This window comes from Bactrocera latifrons, unplaced genomic scaffold (assembly GCF_001853355.1).
Source record: "Bactrocera latifrons isolate USDA-ARS-PBARC rearing strain unplaced genomic scaffold, ASM185335v1 scaffold_66, whole genome shotgun sequence".
NCBI lineage: Eukaryota > Metazoa > Arthropoda > Insecta > Diptera > Tephritidae > Bactrocera > Bactrocera latifrons.
In genome coordinates this window covers 1439973-1465994 of record NW_017537334.1, presented here as the reverse complement: position 1 = coordinate 1465994, position 26022 = coordinate 1439973, and the positions used below count along the sequence as shown (strand labels likewise).

General features: G+C 34.6%; 2 protein-coding genes across 2 annotated transcripts in view; one reads left to right on the top strand and one right to left on the bottom strand.

The window, feature by feature from the left end:
* Nucleotides 1–25753, top strand: part of LOC108975525 (tissue inhibitor of metalloproteases) — a 54496-nt gene extending 28743 nt beyond the window's left edge. The window contains exons 3-6 of the mRNA XM_018944064.1: nucleotides 21178–21463; nucleotides 24646–24731; nucleotides 24800–25018; nucleotides 25286–25753. Coding sequence (XP_018799609.1) covers nucleotides 21331–21463; nucleotides 24646–24731; nucleotides 24800–25018; nucleotides 25286–25480 — 633 coding nt within the window. The 5' untranslated portion in view covers nucleotides 21178–21330 and the 3' untranslated portion in view covers nucleotides 25481–25753. The remainder of the gene's footprint in view (nucleotides 1–21177; nucleotides 21464–24645; nucleotides 24732–24799; nucleotides 25019–25285) is intronic.
* The window catches only part of LOC108975523 (synapsin-like), a 127057-nt gene that overhangs the window by 57611 nt on the left and 43424 nt on the right, over nucleotides 1–26022 (bottom strand). The gene's annotated exons all lie outside the window — the stretch shown is intronic.

The following is a 26022-nucleotide window of genomic DNA, read 5'->3' as shown; positions in this document are numbered from 1 at the left end:
ATTGTGGTACTCAACCTCAAGATTAATCGCACCTAGCACTAAGAGAAAGCTTCATTCCAGAAAAGGAAGTACAGGAAAGTCTATCAAATTAATGTTAGATTAGAGAAAACTTTTTTGTGTGAGCATTAATCTGAGCAGAGTAGAGCGTACAGGTTCTCTAAACGAGACATAGTGAGCCCTGCGCGACATTTTTTCGGTGAAGCTGTAAATAAAGAGTACTTTAATGAATTTGAGTTCATCAGACACGTTTGAGGAACATCAATACACTACATTTATAACCCCTTTTTTTTAACCTAACCAAACTACCGAAATGGTAATGTTTTGAAAATGGTCGTTCATGTTTAATATTATAGGGCAGCATTTAGGGAAATAAAATACTATTTCAGATTCATGAAACATCAAAAACTTACACCTTAGATCGGCATTTGTTTCAAGAAAATCATTGAGATACATTTTTCGAAAACAAAAATTACATAATCGTTTTATATCGAAATCAGTAGATGTTGGCGCATGCCAAATTAYAAGAAAAATATCTCGACGGTTACGTGTTTCAACAAAAGGGCTACCAATCGAAACTTTTAATTGATGAGCTCAAGCCAACTTTCAAGTTGAAACAATATTACGACAAGACCATTGTTGCGTTGTGTCTTTTAGTGATCTGTCCAGTAGTTCACACTCTTACTGTTAAAATCATCGTTTTTGAACTAAACGTCGTATATGYCATGGTTTTGACATTCCTGCACATTTATTTCATGCGACTAACTTTTCAACATTAAAWTATATATACATACATTGTTTAACTTGAATAACAAAATCAAAATAAAACCAGGGCTTTCATGACACGGTTAGTTCCTCACGTATCCAGGTAACCATTGTTTGCCTACTTTTGAAGAATACTAGCGGGTATTCAACTTAAGAAAGAGAAAGATGAAAGAGGGAGTCAAAAGCTTAACAATATGGCAGCAGCGGTAGCAAATCTCACTCAAAGTACGGTGGACTCACAGACCGATACAATAAATCCATTCTTAGATATGACAGACGATACGTGGGCTTGGATCACCACCATTACATTGGTCATGGATGCTTTTGAAACTACGTGTACAGATTCCATCACGACATTAGTCCGAATTGTCCGACATATTCAGAGTGCTTTGAAGACATGTATTCTTTTATTGCCCACGCTTTTTAAGTACAAGGGAAAAACTTCAATCTACACTGAGTGGTAGTTTTACGGTAAAAAATTTGATGACAATCATGTGATAGTCTACTAAGAACTGGAAAGCTGTCAACGAAGCGRCAGCCTCAAAAATAACRAAACTGAGTCATATAACACAGATTAAGTGCCCGTCCGTAAATGGTTTATCAGTCGCACAAAGTAATACTTAATCAGGTGCTTCCGTGGGAGAATCTGGCTACTTTTGAAGCATGGTGAATCGAACAAGTAACTAGCTAATTTCATTGTTACTTTCTCATTAAGTAAGACAGCGTTGTGACTTGGTGAGCAGCTCAATCACAAATCAATATACATATGTGTTTACTTCGAAACAATATTTTTATTAGTTTTGAAATTTTAGTCACTGAAACCACCGTTTTGATAACTTGCTCTACATTTGCTTCATTATTTCTAAATCGTGTAGCGAGTGTTTTGAATATATTCCATKATTTTCTATTTTGTGTGCCAAGTAACGGTGAATGCATTTAACCAAATGTGTTGTACGAGCGATTGCGATTGTTTATTGGCAGTTTCACTGAATTCTGAATTTTCAAGTGTGTTTTCCATGTAAAAATTACCACATTTTAATTCATATTTCTCCAAGCGACARGAGATGGAGGAAAACTCACTTTTTTCACAGTAATTGAAAAATTCTAAATTTATAGAAATTGTGTACAGTAAATTGCAGCTGGCTTTTGTGTGAGTGTGCTACGAAGGCGTGCATACGCCTCCATGTACAGGGGYCTGTCCATATACATACGTATATGTACATACATGGAAACATAAAGGCGAGTGCATCAATAAAGCAATCGAATGTGGACGTGTACACGCACATATCTATTTTGTACTGTTGATTTATTCCGTTTCAATTAAACTAATTGACTTGCTACGATCGATTGATGAATGCATATCTATTGGGCTCACTCGACATGCATGTGATGTCTAGCACAGACCCTGCTGCTTGTGTATGAAACTGGTGCTGAGTTATGTTCTAACTATTAGCTGGGCGAGTCAAAACAAATGTGCACCTTTTTGRCGTATCGAAAAAAATGCATATTAATTTTAAAACAGTGCGCACTAGGTCGGTATGTCAATCGAACGCACTGGCTAGCAGGCCGTGCTATGTGCTCGTACATATGAATTCCYTCACTTAAAGTTCAACACATCTTATTTCAATTCCCTGCATTTGTTGTTGCAGCMAGAAACACTTAAACGGTAGTGCACCTTGCTGCTAACTACAACTGCACTTTAATTTTCAATTAAACATCCCYTTTAGTTACTCATTCCGGCTGTCTTCTGTGCGCTTAGTGTGTTTYTGCTGTTGTTGTTGTTGTGTTCTCAGTTTGCCACCACTTTAAGACTTCGGAAATGCCAAAGAAATCTTTGGAGTTCCGTTACTGAAATTTTCTGTGCGAACTTTCAATATTTGAAGGATTTTCCTTTTGCCTTTATTGGATCAGCCATCTATCAATTCACTGTTGACCGCAACTCGGTTGTAGCTTTTGAGTTTTGAGCTAAACAATGTGAGTTTAGATAAGGTGAGGCGTGTTTGACACTGTTGGCAAAGTGTGCGAAAGCATATTACGACCGCTGGACTTAGCAAGCCAGAAAGCCGGTGGATTATCAAGAAGACAATACGGCATTATGATAAAGAGCTCCACCATAGAGGCATGAAACAATGTCGACACTTGCGAGATTAAAATATATACATATTTGTCTGTAGCTTGGCAAAATGGACAGACATAATCAAGGCTCAATATCGTATCAATACCTTATAAAAATTATTGTGAGCCATTCCCTTTCGAGTGGAGTACCACAGGGCTCAGTTTTAGGCGTCTTGCKATGGAACCTATTGCATATTGGAGTGCTAAGAAGACACCCATRATTCTGTTCAATGAGTTTAGCACAACGCTTTTGAGCTTGGCACAAGACTTATTTGTTTCAGAAAAGTGGATTAAAGTATATCTCTCAACATAGGGGAGGATGAGATTCATTTTCAGCCAAAATTAAAGTATCAGGGAGTAACATTACACTCAAGACTCAAATTTATAGAATAACTAGAATCCACTTCTGGTAAAGTGAATACACTCAACGCTTTTTCAAGAATGGTGACAAATAAAAGTTGCGTGTGTTCCAGACAAAGATTTTTACTCGCAAAGGTAATGGCAGACTGATGTCGGATATTCATTCGAGAGTAGACAGACTACATGGAAACCGGAATTTTCAACTGTTCCAAAAACTAAGTGAACATGGTTACTTTAGAAGTTACCTGAACACATTCCATCATAACACTAATCCGAACTGTTCKATGTGTACAGATTACTCAGGAAGAAGGCTGAGCATCTTTCCTTYATCCGATGTCTATTGAAATTTCGTCTGGTATATACATGGTAGACCATAAATGGTGTAATTTTTTGTAGATTTTCGAAACAGTTTTAGCTATCAGAATCCAAAACATAAATATAAGGAATTCTCTCAAACTGGAGGCGAGCAGAACAGGGACCTAAAATCCAATTMAATTATTGATTCGCTTTTAGTAAGACCCTTAGTCGACAACAATACAACATAACCGGCATTGTAAAGTAAGGTATATAAACTAAAAGGGTCAAATATAAGGAAATTGAGTTCATCTCCAGATTTCGAACATCATAAGAGAAACAGATGAAAAAAAAAATGCAATTATATGAATACCTGGTAAAGTAAGAAGCTATGATATACCTGAGCCTACCATTAGACAAAATATCGCTGGAAATGAGACTAAAATCCAATGACCATTATAGAATAAGTCAGTTATACTGAAGCATAAAATATGCGTCATTACATACATATAATAAAATGACGTGACTCGCATCAATCCTTAATGTAATTCCATTTGAGATCTCATACAAATAGTATGTATAAAGTACATACCTAAAATACCTATATATACCCAAAACCACCCTGTAACACTTATCACCCACACCTACCACACCACGGTAACCGCACACAGCTAGAACTAGCATCYGGCTGCCCGCAGCTTCCACTCGTACAAAAGCAACAAATATAAGCAAACAAAGTGGTGGTGGCTTTAATTAAAAAAGTGTTCATCCAACCACTGGACTAAGGTCGGCTCCGAAATTCTGCAAACTTGGTCAAACTACCAACAGCAAAAGTGTACAAAAAAGCAATAATATTTGGTTGCGCAGCAAAAACAYGCACACTTAATCATAGCCAACGGTGAAATGCCGGAAGTGCATGGTCGCTTGACGCGAAAATGCGCTGAAACGGATGGATAAGAGTTCGGTAACTGTTGATAGCGCTTGGTTWTTGTTGGCGTAATAGTTTAAGTGCGGGTTTACGTGAGTTGCAGAGGCATTCGTCGGCTGTCTTTGCCTATCTTTCACATTTCGTTCGTCGCCGCTTAATTACAAACGAAGTTTAGACGGCTTTGGTTGCATAATACAAGAAAAGCGAATAAAAACAAAAAAAAATTGAAAAGAAGTAGACGAACAATAAGGTAGCGCTATTGTTAAAAAGTTTTCCTGAAATTTTCGTAAAACTGCGGACTATGAGCTTTCATCGTACGTATAGAGCAGACAGTTTTAATGGGCTTTTGTAAAGTTAGCTGTAATAAGGAAAGATATATATTTTCAGGTTATGAAAATGAATTAATAACTTTTGTTTTGAGTACAATTGGCAGCAATTTTGTTTAACATATTTTAGTTATTGTGAAAGAATTACACCTTTCGTTTTTGTTTTTACCTTTAAAAATGTCGCGTCTGAAAAAACCATAACCCAAAAACTTTATTAACTTTTCTACTTAACTCTTTGATCGCTAAGGATGTGCTTTTCTAAAGGTTCACAGGATTGGACGTGAGTTCCGAGTATAAATTCTAAATTATATAGAAAGAAAGCTCCCGGGCAATTAATATGAAATGTCTGATTGYATGCCTGCGTAAGAGGTGACTAAATTCCAATACATATTTACTATGGCTACTAGAGGACCCGTCCACGTTTTACTGTGGCTGATACATAAGTAGTAAAACTAATATCATCTACTAATATCATCTACATATATGATTATAACTATTAGTTAAGGAGATATCGCATTTTTGGTGAAGCAACTTGTACTAGTTTACAAAAAAATTAATCAAAAAGCATTGCGTGCGTTAAGAAAGCATTGTTTTTGGGGAGAAAATTGAATTTGGGCTGTGCACCAGTGAAATCAATCGASTCGAGTCGACAGTCAGCCTCGTGGACTGCATWTTATGAAACGGTTCTCTTGCGTGGCAAGACAAAAAATCGGCTGGCAAGGTTACGGCATCAGTCTTTTGGRATGCCCGTGGTATACTATTCCTCCAATGATTAYTGAGCCRGTTTYAATTCATTRCACTGTGCATTTGGTTGCAGTTCTATTTCACTATTCCCAAYATTTAGCAATTTTATTATTTTTTAGGAAAGATCAGTTTRAAATATATATACTATAATTCATCGTTACCGTTTAAATATTGCACTACTCTGTGAATGCTTCGAAAAGATTGCTGTACATCTCAAATAATAATAGACTTTTTTATCAACTTCAGTTATACCGCTATATTTTTATTCCAGATATCGCGTTKGCTTTATTATGAATGCATTTTCGTCCTTCGCCCATAATCAAACAAAGTATCCGCAAAGCCTTAGCGCTTGTTATGCATTCTTGTTCTCTAGTTAGCAGGTATGAAAAAAATGTAATGGCTACCCATATATGTACTGAATTTGTTACTTAAGAACGAACAACCCTGTCCACATTATGAAAACTTGCTATTGGTCAACAGAGTATCCAATATTCAAACCTTAAAATATTGGATACTGCGATGRTRGCGCAGTCTATCGGGTGCAATGTAAAACATTCCAAAATTACCAATTAATTACAAATGAAAAATTAGTTTCAAAAAACATATTTCARTGGATCAAATTGTGAACCTAAACCATTCTCGAATCTTCTTGAACACACAAAAAAAATTTYATCAAAATCGGTMSAGCCGTTTAGGAGCAGTTCAATTACAAACACACGCTCAGAAGATTTATATGTATAAAGATTATTTGACTTGCGCKGAAATTTCAGCATAGCCTTGTCAAAAATAGTGACATAATACTCAGCTTAAACTGTAATACCAATGAAAAGACATTTGAAGTTCCAGCGACAAATGTCACCAGTTATTGAGTTTGATAGGTGCTCAGCAAAAGCTAGAAGGTCTGAACGGTGACTTAAATCTGGTACCACGGGAAGCAGTTAGCTCTAACTTCGAAGTTGCAGATAATTTCATCTATCTTGAAACCAGTACTTACACTAACATCAACATCAACGTCAGCCTCAAAGTCAAACTCGGAATAACTCTTGAAAACCGGACTAAGAAGGCAATTAAGATGTAAAGTCGATGGAACGATGAGCGAAATTAAGAGACAGCGGACATGCTGGCTAGGTTATTTCGTCCGAATGGATGAAAAGCTCAAGATGAGAAAGACCTCCCCTCCGTTGGAAAGACGCAGTGGAGCCGATCCTAGCTACCCTTGGAATCTCCAAWTGGCACCAAACAGCGAAAAAGAATAACAACTGGCGCGCTGTTGTAAACTCGGTTGTAACAATCAAACACAAATGTTTGATRTACTTTTTCCGTTATAAATATAAGCAGTCGAAAATCGATTAAACGGCTAACTTCTTGTAATTAAGATCGATTATTTTACTATGGTGCATTTATTAATTTTATGCGAATCTTAATTCCTAATTAACTCTCACTCGTTTTATCAGAAACATTGTTCTTAAACAAATACTACAAACAGCACTCAAGAAATCGAAAGACAGAAGTACCATACAATGCAATATTAWTGCACAATAAATAAATTTTCCCAGAAGTTAATCTCAATTATATTTCGGCTCCCCAAAATGACTTGCAAACTTCTTTAATCATAACAAATTTCAAGTTTGCCCAAATCAATTTCATTTACGCAATAATACATATACTTTTTTCCAATAACAGCCAGATACTTGYACACATTTATGCAACAATGAAGCCGCCATAATTAATGAAACAATTTGATTAACAAAATTTTACGATTCATGCCACTTACAAGTCCTTTTTGGAGCTGTCAAAGTCATAATAAAGAAGACWTGACATGCTTCCATATAAACGAATTCGAAAGCAATTTAAGAAGAGATTATGAGATGAGAAAGAAAACAAAAGTGAATGAGTGCGTCAATAAATTACATTAAAAAAAAAATATCAAAAAAAAAAAAACAACACAAGTACCGACAACATAATCAAAAACGAATTTTGCAGCCGCACACCCCACAGTTCGATGCTGAAACATCTCAAAGCCATTTCGCTCTTAGCCGCCAAGGTGCTTAGCTAATTTTAGTAGCTCATTAAGTAYTGTGATGTGATGTTATTCACTCAACGGTGTTGGCTTATAAAATGAAGTGCTGAACGCGTTCATCCGCAAATGTTCGGGGCCATAAACAAATTACAAAAAGCAACACGAGAAGTGGTTGCGRTTGTCAGGGAGCGGGAAGTAAGAAAACGGCCTTTTTATTCAACAAATTATTTGTAATATTCATGAACTTAAATAAAGGGCTTATTTGTGAATATATCTACATTAGAAATTACACATTTTCCAGTTGTTAAAGAGCGACAGGGCACTGGTCGTTACTTATGGCACATTTTGTCGGTATCTTGAAGAGTAACTGTAATTTTGAAGACTTGAAAATGCTAGTAGTGTAATTATTTGATTACGTGGAAAACGAGATGATGAGCCACTRACATTTCTTAATTAAAAATTTTCAATTTCTGAGTTGTAAAACTAAGACTTCGATGAACAAACGMTCGCCTTAAAAAGAGCAAAGACGCAATTTCGCTTAGGTACAATGTAGAAGAAGTTTCGTCACCTCTATAAGTTGGAATCATATCCAAAAGGRCGCCAGTCGTTTCTTCTTTTCGCAAAGTGGCGCGAATTGGAGATTCCAAGCGAAGCCAGGTCCTTCTCCACCTGGTACCTCCAACGGAGTGGAGGTCTTCATCTTCCTCTGCTTCCCCCAGCGGATACAGCGTCGAGTACTTTCAGTAGCCAGCGTAGCCGCTACCATTAATCCTAGGAAAGCAATTATTTTTACTCACTTGAAGACCTTGTTTTTGCAAAGTCTAAGAAACAATCAATGAATGAGTTTCAGGTTGAAAAGGGACTGCTTCGAGTATTCACTGTTTCCAACATAATTGGTTAGACTTATCAGAGATCCCATAGATTAAATTCTTTTTAGTCACCGTAAACCACCACACTTATGTCTCGGCTTATAAAGCATGTGTTTTTAGGCTAGATGGAAAATATTTTTTATTCAGAAAAAACTTATTCAATGACTAATCAGCACTCATTTTACATTCTCTTTAAATTTGAAGTAACCTGTGAGCTATCCTTTACAATTTTGATATGAACAATTAATATTTTTTCTTCCTTTGAATATTTTCCTACAGGGATGTTATGAGTTTGTCCGTTCTGGGTTCTCTTACTGTGTTATTGTTGCTTTTATATTTTTGTTTGCTTAAAAATCAATTTTGCCACGCTTGATCATAARCAGAGCACTAACTATTCGCGGCAACAAAGTTGCTTTTTCCCACTCACTGCCAATAACAACAGAACAGCCTCGAACGGGCCGATAATTTGTGGCATTAGAAGAACTAATGGCTTCTGCAGCTCGTCGGTAATAAGTTGCTATAAATGTGTGCACTTTGTGAGAAAATAAATTCTATATGAATGCTTAATGTAGATTTGAGTTTAGAATTGCTTAGTTTTCTGCAGTTTACTGTGTGCATCTCCACAGATTGTGCTACTTTCGGTCTATTTTATGATCGCAATAAATAATTTAATTGCTTATAAAATTCAACAGGAATGGGTACGGATTTAATGGAACGAGGTTTATTGAGATGTTATTAGAAAATTCCAGCTTTTATTCTTTGATTTCTGTGGAAAATGTATGSTTGAGAATTTTTCAATTATTTTTAGCATTGCACTCAACTAATAACATATAAATGAGTTGTGATGGATTTCAAAAATATATTTGTTTTATTATTTGAAATTCATAATTGTGAATATTTGTGGTCTTAAAATATAATCATGGTTTTTAGGTACTCTTAAAACTTTGAGAAATATATATTATTCAAGAAAYATATTCGGTGATGCGGTGACGGAGGTCATACAAGACTTATGCCAACTCGGTGGACGAATTTGCATTTCCTGTAGAAAATACACACGGAAAGAAGAACATTCTAGTATTTATGGAAAAGGCCTGCACCACACCTTTAAATTTTTCTTCAGCCAATCAGCTACCTTTCTATTGACATTCATAGATTAAATGCTCTCGGTTCTCTCGGAACGAAATAGCTGTTGGATGGCTACGATGTATAAGACTTTGTAACTGATATATGCCTGAACTTCATTAAATAGTTGAAAATTTCGAGCTCATATCTTCTTTACATATCGTTCAAGTGCCAATAAGACAAAGAACTGCTCSAAGTAATGAAAATATCGCTATGTGTTGCCCAAGACAGCAATTCCTCGATTCCAAGACGTTCTTAAGTATTGGGAATATCTCAAACCACAACCTGATTTTGAGAAAGGATTTGAGCTTGCATCCGTACTCAATTATTCTCACTTGAAAAGAAGAACTGAAGCTWTTGGACCACCACAAACTTCGTGAATTTGCTGACTTGAAAACGAGAACGAATTTTTTTTAAACAAATCATCTTCTCCGATGAGGCTTACTTTCACATGTGTTTTGCACCAAATAAACACAACTGTCGATACTGGTGCGTAGAAAATCCATAAATTATTCCCGAACACACATCCGTCCGTACTTCTTATGAAATGAAGTTCGTGACACTGTTACTATAAATAGAGAGCGGTATAGTTCGTTGATAACCAACTTTTTATTACCGAAATTGGAAGAAGTAGATCTTGWCAAAAACTGGTTCCAACACAACGGGACTATGCGCCAGACAGCACTTGCAACAACCGAATTATTGCAAGAAGAGTTTSAAGTTTCGATTATTTCAAGAAATTGTGCCATTTATTGGCATCCAAGAAATTGTGATTTAACAACATTAGAGAACTCTTTTGGAGTTATGTGAAGTTATTAGTCTTTAGCAATAAACCAGATTCTCTTCTTGCTTTAGAAGTTGATTGAACGTGTGGCAGCTACAAGTATATAATATAGAGATATTGACAGTTCTGAACACCTTCTTGGTACGAAAAGCATCAAAATTTCAGACCGATATCACCAAAGCGGAGAGATTAGTTAGCGTAAATACAGACAGGCGGTCCGTCGCCATATTGATCATTTATATATACATTTTATAAGAAGTCTGACGTTTTCTTCTGGGTTTTAAAAGCTTCATTATAAGCTCCAAAAGTTCAGTGTATGAAAACCGTTTAAAKGGAAAGGCTGATCGAGCTAAATAAACTTAAGGGCTGTACTTTTGAAGGTTTTCACTCTAAAAATTTTTGGAATATTCATTTAAAATTTTAGTACTTTATTGGTAAAAGTATATACCATCGAAATATGAAAAATAAATCGAAATTTCACAATCGTTGTGCCCGTACGTACTTTAAGTAGTAYGTAACACTCAGAATTAAACACATGTTTCGCATCTCAATATCCAAAAGCTGCAAATTAAATGAAAATATTTTTTTATTATCGAAATATTTTGCCTTCMATTTCGTTATATTAACATTGCAGCTCTATTATTATAAAGTTATACATGTATTTRCATGTAATTTCACTATTTAGTAGTCAGTCCTGCCCCAAAGGTTCCTAACTAAATTTTATCGTTGCATAAATTTTCGCAGAAGCAATTTCAACAAATGCAAATCATTTAATATTTAATTACCAATGAGCATAATCGTATTAATTTCCGATCATTGAACAAAGCAGCGCAGCGCAGTCACTCAAAGCASCGACGACTAATCAAAATGACGACTGCCAGGGCGATGAGTGACGAGTAATGACGAACGAATGCTRGCGCATAATCTGCCGCACACCCACTCACCTCAACGAAGTGGGTTCTGCGAAAGGCCTTATTGGCAGCGCAAAAAATAGCAATTAAAAAAACAACAATAAACAATAAGCAAAGCAAACACACAAAAGCGTCAATAAGTTAGATATATTTACATGCAAAAGTCAAGTAAACAAGCGAGCAACACAAATAAGCAGCAAAACATTGTCGCTGAAGTGGGCAGGAGAGTGTGTATGGCTGTGCGTTTGTATATGTGTGTGTGCGGACGTGTGTTTGTTTAAATATAGCATTTTAATATTTTAAATCGCCGCGGCATGACAGCATATTTTTTGTAGTTTCTCATAAGACAACGGATGAAAATCGCGCCTAAGTTAATATTAAATATTTATTTTATTTATTGCGCTTGGTAAAGCGCTCGCAGCRGTCATGATACATTGAATGGAGGTGTTGCGCTGTTTGCTTTGGCGTTAAAAAAATATTATTYCTATTTTTATAATTTTTTTTTTTKTKKTTGCCTCACARTAAATGCTTCATTAAACAAATCGCTGACACGAGAACACCGCGAAGATGCTGCAGCATATTTTGTATTTGTAATATGCCTGCTATTTGGTTGCAGACACGCGGCGGCGCAAGCGTTGGGAATGGTTAGACGTGACTGGGAATTGTTCGGGCGTTCAAGCATGAACATGCAACTGTTAACCAAATGACATTGTTGACATTTCGTGTCATGCCTGACAGCTCGTGATGTAGGTGCACAAGTAGGCGGCCGGTCACAAATACCTGTAAAGCGAGTGTAATATTTTTTTTAAGGTGAGATTATGAATTAGTGTAATCTGTAMGTTCGATCCGAAATAAATTGCCTTTCGAAACATTATGGCTACTTACTTATGACAAAGTGCACTTTTCGCATTTGCCAGCAATAATTCTCGCATAAGTAAAATGCAATTTATTAGCCAAAGCACTTACAGCTCATTAGTAGCGCTATTAAAACTATGCGATATGCATAGCACAGCGCGGCATAAAAGAGATATAAATTACTAATGCAATAGCGTGTTGAAAATATTTATTTGCATGAGTGCAAAATACTGCAATTAACAACTCACACTAAAATTAATTACAACAAAACCAATTAGTTTTACAAAACAGCAAGCAATTATCAACTTGGCAGTTCACTGGAAATTATGAGCACGAAAAAAATAATAAMMATTTTTCACTTAGACTAACTAGGAGATTTTTGCTAGTTATACCCTGTSTGGAGTATATTAAGTTTGCCACGATGTTTGTAATGCGCTAAACGAAACGTCGAAGACCCGATATAATATAAATGATTTAGCTATGTGCGTCTGTCCGTCGAAATAAACGCGCACTAGTCTCTCAGTTGTAGGGATATCGAAAATTTGCACACGTCCTTGGTCACCAAGTAGCAGCTCATTTGTCAGAACGAGATATCTTCACGAAATTTGRCATAGATTATAACCCAAGACAACTCCGAAGAAATTGTTAAGATAGCACCACTACAGTATATGGTTGCCATAAAAACTAATTGATCAACTCAAGTCCTTGTATGGAAAACTTTTTTCATTTCATTTCAGCAAATTTTTTGGATCGGACCATTATAGCATATGGCTGTCATACAAAGTGACTAACCATACTCAAGTGCTTGTACAGAAAAATGTATTACTTGACAATGTATCATCACAAAATTTGACACAGTTAATTATATTAGGCATTGCTACAATATCCGAAAATATTGGTTAGATCGGACCACTATAGCATCTGTCTCTTATACACATCTAGATGTGTATAAGAGACAGGGTTAGATCGGACCACTATAGCATATAGCCGACCGACTAAAATCAATATAAATATATTTTTAACATTTTCTACGCTATAAAAAATGCACATGTGCAGGGTATTATATTTTTAAWAAWTTTTCGTTTTATTTATATATAGTTTTGCGTTATTTTGCATTCGCCACACACAAAGGCGCAGCTAAATAGCGCTGATTGCGGGTTAGAGATCAGCGACCAGATCAACACGATCAATAATGTTTAGTGTATATACATTAGACGCAGCACACTTGGCTACATACATACGAGTACATAAATAAATTTATATCATCTACGTATGTATATTTACATTTGCAGTTATGCACTTGGAAATTCTCACATTGCACATTCGCAGTCACCTTGTGCGCCTTTCATCGGCTCTTTCATTATGCTTTACGGCTTTATTTGCTAAATAATGCACCGCAATCAATTCACTAATCGCGTAGTAATCACAGCATTGTAAGTTAGTCGCTGATTGTTAATTCAGACGATTGTTTATTTATGTGCAATTTATAGTTCTGCTTTGAGTTTGCTTATTGAKCGATTGATAGCCGCTGGAAATGTGCTCAGTGATCGAATGGCGATCGTGACTTTGTTGATGATTTCTCCTTAGCTAATGTTTTATTTTAGTTTATTTTTGGAAAGTTGGACATTTTTAGTATTTCTGGAAAAAACTGTGCGCCATGATGTAAAATCTCAAAAAAAAAAAAAAAAAAATGACTATTTGTATACTATATTTGTATTGCTGAGATCTTATGTTGTTTTCGAGTATTTTATTAACGTCAAAGCGTTTAAGCAATTCAAAGTATCGAATCTGAACGTGAAGAGCAAACTTTTTTGATCCATGAAACGTTTTTGCAGTGCTGAACAGGAAACTTTTCACACTTTTTCGTCTGTGTGTATGTAGGCGAACACGTCGCTAAGTTCTCTGTACATCGATCAAAAATTTTTTAAAGCTTCTTTTCGCCACAATAAACTGCTTATTTGTCATAACTGCCSATATCGAACCACAATAGYATTGATRTATCAAATTAAAATTTTTCTATGGAAAACATATTTGACARGATATGTTAAAACAAGTAAGGATGTGTTAAGTTCGGGTGCAACCGAATATTGTATACTTCCGCAACTTGCAGGAATTAAAACCACGGATACTTTATGGTAGAAAACGTCAAATCAAGAGGATCGKAATCTAAGCCATTCTCTATATACATATACTATATAATATATAACTCCTATACTGAYAGACAGAAGATTTGTTATAAAAACGAAAACCATTTTATGTAGTATATKGAAAAATATCGACCAAATTTTATCTATTTTTTCCCAATACCACAAACTATTAGCATGTTACATACCATAAAACTAATCATCTAGAGTAAAGTCAGTCGGATGTGCGAAAATCCTGATATTACTTACATGGGGAGTAAGTCAAGTTTTCGCTAAAATCTATATATTTTAGGCACAAAGATACGTTGTTATGAGTAAAACACGCTCCGTAATTTTAATTGACACAACTCAAATATTGGACGATATATCCAGCATAAAGTCACCTGGTAGTTAGAAAATCTTTATATTATGTATATGGAGGCTCAGGGAAGTATTGACCTAATTGAAGCCATTTTTGATATACAGATAAATCATTATACGGGAATTTCAGTTATGTATATCTCCCATTGACTAACATTTCGATCAAAAGTCAGTTATAGGAACTGGGCTACAAATATTCGGTATCTAGAACGAATCAAGTGGAATTTAAAATTGTGCTATATGAGAAGTAGGCGAGGTTGTTGTCCGATTTCACGTACCGAATTTGATCGAAATCGGTCAGTCGATTCCTATAGGATTTCACCAAAAAGGGTGSTCACGCCCATTGACCAAGTTCTGCTCCGGTCCCCATAAAACTTTTTCAYACCATCTCGCCGACAAATTTTTACTTCTCTGCCGCATTTAGTTATTGATTTATCGTGCTTTTAGTAATGTTGAACAKTATTGTTATATGGGAAGTGAAGGGGTTTTCATCCGATTTGGTCTATTTTCACATTATAGGTAGTAGTTCTTAAAATATTTCTGCTGAGCGAGTTTGGTTGTAGGAGCCTTAGTGGTTTAGGAGATATATTCATTAAACTTATTAGAGAGCGGAGCCACGTCCACTTTCTCAAACTTTTCCCACAGGTGACCTTGGCTACTGCGATCCTCTGTGCCAAATATGAGTTTTATATCTTAGTTTGGTGCTTAGTACTTTATATGTTTTCGGTTATAACGATTTGTGGGCGTGTCAGTAGTCCGATTACGCCCATTTACATCCTCAAACTTTTTTTATACTAAGGAACCTGCACACCAAGCTTCATCAAGATATCTCAATTTTTACTTAAGTTAGAAACAGACAGTCAACGGGGTTTCAACTTTTCTCGTCACCCTAATCATTTATAAAATCTATATCTATCTCTATTACTTTTGGGTGATACGTACAGCCGTCAGGTGAATAAAACTATAATACTCTATAGCAACTGGTTACAAGAGTATTAAAAAATATATACGAGAAGATTACGGCACAATCTATTGGTGATTGAGTTTACTGGTTCAAAAAAAATTCTACGGAAAACATCTGACGACAGACATTCACTCATCTGCAGGCAATTATATTTGCTTCTAACGAAATTTATATTGCAGCAAAAACATTTTCATTAATTTAGTCACACATTAATGTTGAAATGCAGAAAACCGTTAAACAATTAGGCAATCATAAAGGACAAAGACACACGTTTGAAAAAATGTCTACAAATATGTTGCATACATATCAGCGTGTGTGTGTGTGCGCGTGTTTTTGGAAAAATGTATCCATTTATTTCAGCGGCAGCTCATTAGTTTAGGCAAAACACTTTAGACACTTCCAAAGACAGCTTTCATCAGCCTCAATTAGGCGCCGAAAGMCAGTGGCAACATCTTGCAAGTAAATATGAGGCACATATGTCAATACATGCATACATATGTGCTACAATATCTGGCAGTCGGCAAATGAACGCTGGTGTCGAAGTGTCAGTAGACATAACATCTCTTTATGAATCTGACGCTTTGGAGCCTGTTTATGTAGCCACAAGCAAAGCAGCAAGCCGTTAAAATAAATATATAATATATTTGCTTGTGTGTGGGTGTCTGCATATCAATTTATATGCTCGTTTATTTGCCACACGGTTATTATTTAACTGCAGAGATGTTTACAGCAGTTAGTGCATAACTTTTTATGGCCACATAACGGCATTTATGGTTAATACCGACTATGATAATTGCGATAGTATGAAGCTAAATGCACTATAATTAAATTTAAATTAMATTTGCGGTTATAACCAGATTTTGATTACGAGTATAACATTCCAGGTTTAACTGTTAAAATATTTCCGAAATGCACTTTTCATGTGGCAAGATATGAATTTAATTTTGTAGAAAAAAAGAGAGTATAATATATAGTATATAACTTCTTTTTCTTCTTTACTTATCTTTTAATTCGCTGAACTATGTCAATGTCGTCATATATATCATACAGCTCATCGTTCCATCGRATGCGATATTCGCCGTGGCCAACGCGCAAAGGACCATAAATCTTCCGCGGAACCTTTTTCTCGGAAACTCGTGACGTCGACTCATCATATGTTGTCAAAGACCATGCCTCAGCACCATATAGCAGGACGTGGATGATGAGTGACTTATAGAGTTTGGTTTTTGTTTGTCGAGAGAGGACTTTGCTTCTCAATTGCCTACTCAGTCCGAAGTAGCACCTGTTGACAAGAGTTATCCTGCGTTGGATTTCCAGTCTGACATTGTTGGTGGCGTTTAAGCTGGTTCCAAGATAAACGAAATTATCTACGACTTCAAAGTTACGACTATCAACAGTGACGTGAGAGCCAAGTAGTGCGTGCGACGACTGTTTCTTTGATGACAAGAGATATTTCGTCTTGCCCTCGTTCACTGCCAGACCCATTTGCTTTGCTTATAGTATATAACAGGTGGCGCAAAAATTACCTTCCGATGTTTATTGGAAAATGAAAAACTTTTTTTAAAAAAAGGAAAAACTTTGATTMTGCTTGTGGATGATTTTTGTTTGCTCTTTTACATTTTTTTACAACAAGTCAAGAATATGATATCATGTAAATGGCCGCCGCCACAGTTMATTGTCATTTGAGCCCTTTTTATCGCATTTTCCATAACTTTGGCCAGAACTTCCGGCGATAGGTCTTCACATTCTTGAGGGATATTGTCTTTAAGAGCTGCAAGAGTCTGAGACTTGTTGACATAAACCCGCGACTTCCAAAAGCCCCACAAAACGACGTCTGGAGCAGTCAAATCTGCCGATCTTGCCGGCCAGTGCAAATCGCCAAAACGGGAGATTAGATGCACGGGAAATGCATCCTTCAGCATATCGGTTGTGGCACGCAGTGTAGCATACCATTGTTTATTTACGCGTATTTCGCATATGTTTACTACCCAAATGTCAAAACAGAATKGACATTAGAGGTCAATTGCAAAATTTATAGCATCTTCTGATCATCTTCTGACTTTTGYGCCACCCTGTACATACATACATGATGAGTGTTTTTGGCAAAATTTTTTTGTCTGAATATTTGAAAATATACCGTCAAATCAAATTTGATTCGGAGCCTACAGATATTAAATTGCACCCTCATATTCGCCAAAATAATCAATCACAATCCCAACTATCCTCCTTTTCATTGCCCAATTTGATTAGAATGTTCCTCAGAGCGGTTATTAAGTATGATTACACGAATTGAGAAGSAGTGAGATACATTCGATGATAATGTGATACTTGCATATTTGGGATTATATCCACTAATGAATTTSAAAAATTTTAAATCTGATATATGTATGTACATATATTGAATTTACTTGTATTACTTGTATTTGGAAATATTTTCCGAAAAATAGATGATGATCTGACAAATAGTTTCGGGGATAGGAGCGTATCTGAAATAATTCTTTAACTTAGTGTGATCGGCTCCCAAAACTATAAGTGTCCTATCCACATAGTATCCTGATATTCGAAATTGCACCGGAATCGAACGCATTACTTAAGAATTTTACGAGTTGCTCTATTTTCACTGAGTGATAATAAGTTTATGCATGATATTCGCAATAACACGTGAAAATTCTTGTCATCGTGTTGATGATCTGGTCCTTCTGGCAATTTTAAACAACTCTGTGCATGACTCATACCAAATATCTGTAGACAACAAAAAGAAAACTAATAAGAATTTGCAAAGTTCTTTTACTAATACYAAAAGTTTGCTGAAATACCATATTAACTAGATTTTGTGATGGCTAAATTGTTATTACCGTTAACAAAAGTTGAAAGCGTTTAGCTCTTGGCAAATACAATATAACGCACCACATCAACACAGTATTGTTATTGTGTTATTATTAAAGATATTAAATTCACAAACTTGTACATATTGCAATTATGTATATGTATGTGTGCCTAAGTACTTTATATAGTCCCCGAGCAGAACAGTCTAACTGAGCTTAAACTCATTTCGACTTACGCACAACTTACAGTACATAAAGGCAAGTGATTGATGAGAAATTGTGTTTACAGCAGGAGAGCCAACATCTCAAGGACAACAACTTATTTGGATACATATTTATATTTGTACTTCATATTGCTCAAAATATTGTAGTAATTTGTAACGACACTAAATTTATGTGATTAAATTTAGTAAGAGCTGATTACCAGCTTAGAAGTGCAGATTTATTTSAGGATATATGTATATATAGTAGTTCAAGGATTTCTTAATGAAAAACGATCAAAACACTATTATTGATGGCTTAAGTCATGTCTAAAGAAAGCTGCTATTAGTTTTAAGAGATGTAAAAGCTTTATCTCAATTTTAATAACATTTACAGCTAGGAAGTTCTAGTATAAAGGAAAATAAACTAGGTATTTATAGCTGAAGATTTATTGCTAAAATTTTTTACTTTCATATGTTGATCTGAAATTTTGCTCACATCCTTTCTCTACAAAACATTTTTTTTTTTTTTGTTTGTTTGTTGGAGTTCGCGATTTCGGGCCACTGTAGCATAAAGCTACTATAAAAACTGATAAAACAAACTAGAGTCTATGAATAGAAAACCGTTTTTATTTAACATGATATTTTGACGTAATTTTTCACATTTTACTTTGCACAATAGAGCAATAATCTCTATATAAATTATTTAACTCGGACAAATATTGCATAAAGCTGACTTACAAACTGATTTCTCAAAGTCAAGTTTTTGTATGGGAAACTTTTTTCTGTGAGGGAGGCACAGCACCGATCTTGTAATTTTTGACACTAATCTCGCTTTTGGGAGATATTTGAATACATAATGACAAGAAAGTATATATACAAGTGCGATCTGTCAACAAATTTGTTCATAGCAGCTACTTTAGTCGGTACCCTTCAATTGGGCATTACGATTTTTACAATGGATAAAAGAATCGAGCTCATATTTATTACATTTGCATTTTTTACAAAATTTCGTATGCGGAATGATTGTAAATGTTGGAAAAATCTTACGGAGATTCACATTTATCAAAAACACAAAAACAGGAGTGGTACAAAGGTTTCAAAGACAATAGAGACATCGTTGAAGCCATGCCTCGTACTGGGCGACCTTCGACTTCTTCAACTGATGAAAATTAAAAAAGTCAAGGATGTGCTCTTTGTGTTTTTCGGCATTCGTGGTTTGGTGCATCATGAATTTGTTCCGAAAGGACAGACGGTCAAAAAGTAGTTCTATTTCRTCGYTTTGAGGCGTTTGCGTGAGAACAATTAATGGATTTTACAAAATGATTATGTAACATCGCATCRAGCSATGATTGTGACTGAATTGAAAACCATAAACGCAATGAATACCATCGAGCAACCACCGTATTCACCAGATTTGGCTACGTGTGATTTTTTGGTGTTCTCCAGTTCAGTATATTAGAAAATAATTTCGGTGTCGGTTCGATCAACATCGGTTGGCTTTATAGTATTAAATGTTCAACGTGAAGGAATTYAGTTTCAGCTTTCGGCTTCAAAAGATTACAACTCCTCCTACAATATCGAACTTTTTGAGGAATGTTATACTTAAAGAAATTTGCTTTGGAAGTAACCGATCGCTTGGTCTACTACGAACTAGTCTCATTGAAATTTGCAATATTTTCCACAAAAGTAGCTATTTAGTTATATGACTTGTTTTAGTTATATGAGCCACCATTTGCAGGAAGACTTATAGATCCGACAGCTTTTTGATTCTAGATTAAATTCTTTCAGTAAGTCTTAGTAATTTTTCCTTTAAGTATCATTTAGATTGAATTTATTAATTACTTTTGAATTTCATTTTGAAATTTAGAATTTTTTAGATATTGACTGCACTTTTTCTTGTGCATAGCTTCTTAATATTAYTGCTTTTCAAACATATGCCGATTTCTGGGAAAATTTATCAGCTTGGTAATCAATTTTACATGAACAAACTAGCTTYAACAGATATTATTAATATTTATTTAGTTAAGCTCAAACGTATTTGCTCAAGACTAAATAAACTAATTTYGGAAACACAAATATTTCGCTCTGTGCGAAGGTGTCACCCGAAGCACTGTAGAAATCACTTGTTGTTGTTCCGTAATATTTTGCGGTTTGTGCTTGACATGATGACATTAAAAGCAATAAGTAAATATATAAGTAAATAAATATGTATGTATTTATATATATAAATGACTACTGACTCGAAATTTTGTGCGGAGGTGGCAAACATTTACATAAGTGATAAGGACAAACTTGGCAAATGTAAATGAAACAATTGATTTGACATGCTCAAGCTGATTGAGAGTGTTACATAAGTGTTGGAATATAAACAAAGAAATTCGAAATAAAAAAGTTTTAGCGGATTATTAAGTTATAAAAACATTTTTTTTTGCCAGAATAAATGTTTCTGACAGCTGACATGGGACTACAAATCACACAAACTTTTTATTGCAATTTGAATTAAGTAAATTAAAAGAGCTTAGCAAATATTTTACAACAACACACTCAACAGAATGCCGTACTATATTTGTTCGTTTATTATTTCGTTTCAGRGAAAGCTTCAAAACTACACGGTGACAGTTACACACTCGACTCAAGGCAATCAAGTAGCCCACCCGTCCACCGCTCGCAGGCATAGCGACACCAGAAAAGGCAAAGCACATAAAGCAAATACAAATCAAGCGCAAAATCAATAGCTSTCARCTATGGATGTTGGAAAATATTTGGGATTATTGGCGCTGATGCTGCTCTCGCTGTTGGCGCTYTACAGYAGTCCGGTGGAGGCGTGCAGTTGCATGCCCAGCCATCCGCAGACACACTTCTGCAATGCTGATTATGGTAAGTGAAGAGGAGAATCGGCTTGGTATGCGTGTACACTCAGCCACTGTGAGTGACGGACAGCACGGAAGGATACATGACACGTAACCCCCTTTAGGCAGGAAGCCACTGTGTAAATATTACTGTAGCAAAATGTAGAGTCTAGTAAATATAGGAAGGAAGCTCCTTCTGGCTGCGTTGCGCAGAAATAATACATTAAAGTGTGCCCGAACAAATTATATTATCTTATCATAGTCGCTGTGGAAGCATAGAGCTCTAAGTGCGAAGAGGTGTCAAGCTAGCTGAATATTTTGTTTGTACGAGCGCAACTGGATATGTCTAGGGTTTTTGATATGTTGGAATTAAAATTAAATAGAGTCTCACTAAAGCTTAATTAAAATTTTGTTTTATTAATTTTACATCCAAGAAAATTCACAATCGAGAAATCAATTGAAGTAGTAATCGAAAAATATCGATAAAAGTAAGCGAAATATTTGTATGACTTCGACTTACAATTCAAAGAATATTTTTTAAAAAATTTAATCGAATAATCGATAAATGACAAATATAATCGATAAACATTAATAAAAGTAATTGAAATATTTATTTATCKTTTTCTTAATACTTAATCCAAAGAATATTTTTTGGAAACTTAAKATAATAATCGATAATTGTCGAATATTATCGATAAATGTCAATAAAAARTCGATRTATTTGCTTTYGMTAATCTCTCTACCAATAAAATGCTTACAATCCAAAAATCAAAAATGGTAATCGATAAGTATCAAKAAAAATCAAGCGATATTTGCCTTCTTCTTTAATGTTTGAAAGAAGTAATACTTAAAATCGATACTTTAATGGAATTAGTAAATTAATCGATAAATATAGAAGAAAATGAAATTGTAATCGCATAAACTCTATAAAAGTAATCGATATTTKTGCTTTTTAACAATAACTAGAAACGAGTATCTAGGATATAAAAACGAACTTTATTGGGTTCATGTGAATTTTAGAATATTCAGTTGAATAATTTTAGAATTAATTACTAGTGAGTTACTCATTAGTAGAGCACACTTCAATGGAGATCCGTATCAACCCCAAATTGTATGAAATGATTTCGCAAAGTTTTTTTGAGGAACCCTAAGAAAATTTGAAAAGAGGATCTACATGAASTAACTGCTARAMCTTGGAAAAAAATTTCCGAACTGTSTAGTTTTCAAAAACTTTACAAGAAAACTCTAGGCATGTCGTGTATTTGTAAACACCTTAAAATATATTTTACTCAGACAGTCATCGACTCCTCGTGCAGTCCTCGTATATTAAAAATACTGGTAGGAGCAAATGCTTAGCAGCATTAAGACATTTTGCCTGCAGATTCGTTTCAGRAAATAATTTTCCCTATTTCCTTAAGCATTTATAACCATTTGCAAAGGATTCTGAAGAAAAATTATATGAGCTGCACTTGGATGCGCAAGAAAAGTTGAAGCTTCGAAGCGCTGTCTATGTTGGCGGCTTTTACAAGGAATCAACAAACMTCACTGCGTATCGTAGATATGTATTGAAGATAATTGCGTTACTATAGACACTGTTTGTTGTACAGTTATTGGTTTCTCTTGTACTTGCAGTTACTTCCGAGCTCTTCGAAACTCCTGAGACTAGTTAATCTTTATCGGTGTAGTTCTTAGTATTTTATTTTAATGAGAMCATGCAACTAAATAGACATTAATATTTCTCTATGCTTTCTCAATTACGCTGGGGAAATTTGTAGCTTAGCTTTGTGCGTCTTGTGTATTTTATTTCTCATTTTAAACGGAAAAGCMATGGAAGTGTACATGGCGTATACTTGATCTGCTATGAAAATTGGAAATTAATACGTTAAGTCCGGTGAAAGCATACTACAAAATGTGCATTGAAAAGTATGAGCTTTTAATTCAATTCGTAAAACTGGTTGCAAACTAGTTACATTTTTAATTTGGTCGAAACTAGATATAAGTTCTACAAACATCATGAAAGTTCGAACTAGTTGACAAATAATAGAAACTTTATTGGAACCAAATTCGTTAGAACTGATTTGAAACTAGTTACAATTGACATGAAAGCTCCAACTAGTTGATAAATAATACATACTATATTTGAATCAAATTGCCTTCGTTAGAACTCATTTGAAACTAGTTACAAATGACTTGAATAATAAAGGCTTAAATCGAATGCAATTAGGTACAAGAAACAAGTTCATGACTAAAAATGGATAATGTAAGCGTTATTTTATCTAAAAGTAAACAAGATTGAGTCAAATAACTAAACTAAAACAAATCGTAAAAACTGAATTTTTAATTGTCGTTCCAGAGGATATTCATAGTCAATAAAAGTAATTGAATATTATATATCTTTTTCTAATGATTCGAACTAAGGAATATTTACATTTGCTATTTTAATCGAATAATCGATAAATGTCGGAAAATGGAAAAGTTTAATTTATTTAATTTTCTATGAATAAAATGTTATCAATTCAGAAATCAATTTAAACAATAATCGATTAATATCGATAAAAGTAAGCGGAATATTTTTTATCTTTCTCATCATTCGAACTAAAGAATCTTTACAGCTGCTATATTAATAGAATAATCGACAAGTGTAGGCGAAAAATCGGAAATTTTACTTTTTATAATTTTCTATCAATAAAATCTTATCAATTCATAAATCAATTGAAATATTAATCGTTAAATACCGAAAAAAAGAATAATTCAATATATGTCTAGAACTTTAATATTCGAAGTAAAAAAGGTTTTGATTCGCAAATTTAAAAAAAATAAATAGTTCGATAAATCAATTTAWATAGTAATCGATAAAAATAAAGAAATATTTGTCTTATTCTTTTATATTCGAAGAAAAGAGTACTTACAATCGCTAATTTAAAAGGATAAGTAATCAGTAAAATCGACAAAAATTCGAAAGGGTAATCGATTATATTTTTGTATTTTTTTAGCAGTTAGAAATGTTTTCTTGATTTAAATGAGAATGATTCAAAACTAGTTTTGTATGAAATGCATTGCTTTAGGGGAATTAAACGATGTGATATTGTGAGCTAGGGGGCTAACTTGTAATGAGAGAGATTTTTAAATATATCCATGTYATTATCATAACTTACAAACCTTCTTTTACAAATTATTTTTAATTCCAATTTTGATTATTTAATTTTTCAGTTGTCATAATACGCGTAATGCGCAAGTCCCTCCGTTTAGTGCAAGACAACGTCGCATACAAAGTGGAAGTYAAGAAGTCATATAAGGTGAGTGAGCACTTAGAAATTGAGTAGACCGCAATTASCAAGGAATAAATTGTAAATTGTGTACGCAGATGAACGAAGCCGGTCACAAGCTGCTCAAGCACGGTCGAATAGTAACACCAAACTCGGATGCCATGTGTGGCATAAACCTGGACATAGGCAAGCTCTATGTGATTGCCGGCCGGGGTCCGTATTTGAACAGTTGCAGCTATGTCAAGGAGTATCTGAAAATGTCGGTGGTTGAGAGGCGTGGATTTGCCGGCGCATATCGCAAGGGTTGTAAATGCTCGGTGAGTATTGRAAAATATATGCATAGGTCTACAGTTTGCTTCAAAAAAAYTTGCATGGAAGGAAATGTACGAAAGAAAAAATAKKTTAGTTGAGATGCTGATCGTGAAGAAACGATAAAGCACTGAAGTATCGACAAAGTGTTTGGACCCAAAGGAATATTGGCAGTTTAGTTTTAGCAATTTTTAAKTGATACTATTTTCTTAAAAATCYATCGTTCATSCCTCAAGCGGAAAAATATAGTAATTACAATTTTCTTCTTTTTTCAGGTGCAACCCTGTTTCGGCCAAAGYTGCTTAAGTGAACACCAATCGGCCACCTCGTGCAAATGGTCGCCCTTCGCMAAATGCGAGACCGATTATAGCGCCTGCATTCCCTCACACTAYCGCACACCCGAAGGCATCATCTCCAARTGCCACTGGCGRAGAACGCCGGCATACAAAAAATGCATGTCCGATCCATAAATTGCTTAACACATATGTACTAGATATGTATGTACATATATATAAAACGAGGCAGTAAAAGAARTGAGCGAAATCAACAAAAAATAGTTTTACATGAAAGTTTGCTGCTTATTTTTTGTAGTTTAGCTGTATTTTACGAAATAATTACTTATTTCATTTTAACATGTTACATACATACATACATACATGTATACACTAAAATTCATATGTATGTTCTGGTTGTAATTTTCCACGCGCAGCATTTCCATTTTGACATTTACAAACACATTTAATTAGCTTTCGTAATTTCATTTAATTATTAAAAATTATTATTAATTTCAGTTAATTATTTTAAATTTATTTTTAATTTTTAATTTGTTTTTTGATATGTAACACAACTTTCAAATAAGTGTTAATTAACATCAGATATAGCTATATATCTATAGGTTTTGCCTATCTATATCTCTTTTTTTCAAATTTAATTTTTCAAAGTTTTTTAAATTAATTTTGTTAATAATTTATATCAGATATTGTTTTATTAAAGTTTGGTCCGTCTATATTAT